This window comes from Buceros rhinoceros, unplaced genomic scaffold, assembly GCF_000710305.1.
Source record: "Buceros rhinoceros silvestris isolate BGI_N320 unplaced genomic scaffold, ASM71030v1 scaffold19008, whole genome shotgun sequence".
NCBI lineage: Eukaryota > Metazoa > Chordata > Aves > Bucerotiformes > Bucerotidae > Buceros > Buceros rhinoceros.
Window position 1 is genome coordinate 1,053 of NW_010428831.1, and position 613 is coordinate 1,665.

At 42.3% G+C, this 613-nt stretch overlaps 1 protein-coding gene across 1 annotated transcript in view; it reads left to right on the forward strand.

Annotated features, from left to right (window-relative positions):
- Positions 1–303: 303 nt before the first annotated feature.
- FAM91A1 (family with sequence similarity 91, member A1) overlaps positions 304–613 on the forward strand; it is a gene marked incomplete at its 5' end in the record, with an annotated part of 22,619 nt that continues 22,309 nt past the window's right edge. The window contains one exon of the mRNA XM_010142430.1: positions 304–388. Coding sequence (XP_010140732.1) covers positions 304–388 — 85 coding nt within the window. The remainder of the gene's footprint in view (positions 389–613) is intronic.

The following is a 613-nucleotide window of genomic DNA, read 5'->3' on the forward strand; positions in this document are numbered from 1 at the left end:
AAAGACAGTTTAAAACCTTTGATTTGGGAATTAGGTGCTCCCTTTTTAGTCAGAACAGTACTAGAAAAAAAACCCAAAACCAACCTGAAGATCATTGCTGAAATCTGCATCCTGTGTAGAGACCTGTTTACCTAAAGGTACTTTTGACCTGTGCAGAGACTAAAGACACGATCACTGTCTGGAACCGGCTGGCTCGCTGAGTAGTGACAACTGCCTGCATGTGTTTCCTCATAAGACACTTGGCAGCGGTTTAACAAAAAGGCGGTTTGTGTCTGTCAGCTAAAAGGCCTTTATGTTTTCAAGGGTCTTGGAAACTCCCAGAGGGAATATGAGAGGCAGGTCGTACTCTACAGCATTCGCAACCAGTTGCGATACCGGAATAACTTAGGTGAGTGAAGAAGCTGAGTGACTTCTAATTGCAGCCTGATTCTTCTGTGTGGAAGCTTGTCTTCACTGCAAAACTGCAAGAACTAACCTTGTTCAACGGTTCCTCCTTCCCTGAAAATACATACTTTTAAATGAAAAATGATCAAGAAAATCTTGACTTCAGTCTGTTTGGCAGCTTTTCTAGTGAAGCACTTTGTAAAGTTATTTAGTTGGCAGATGGAGTGGA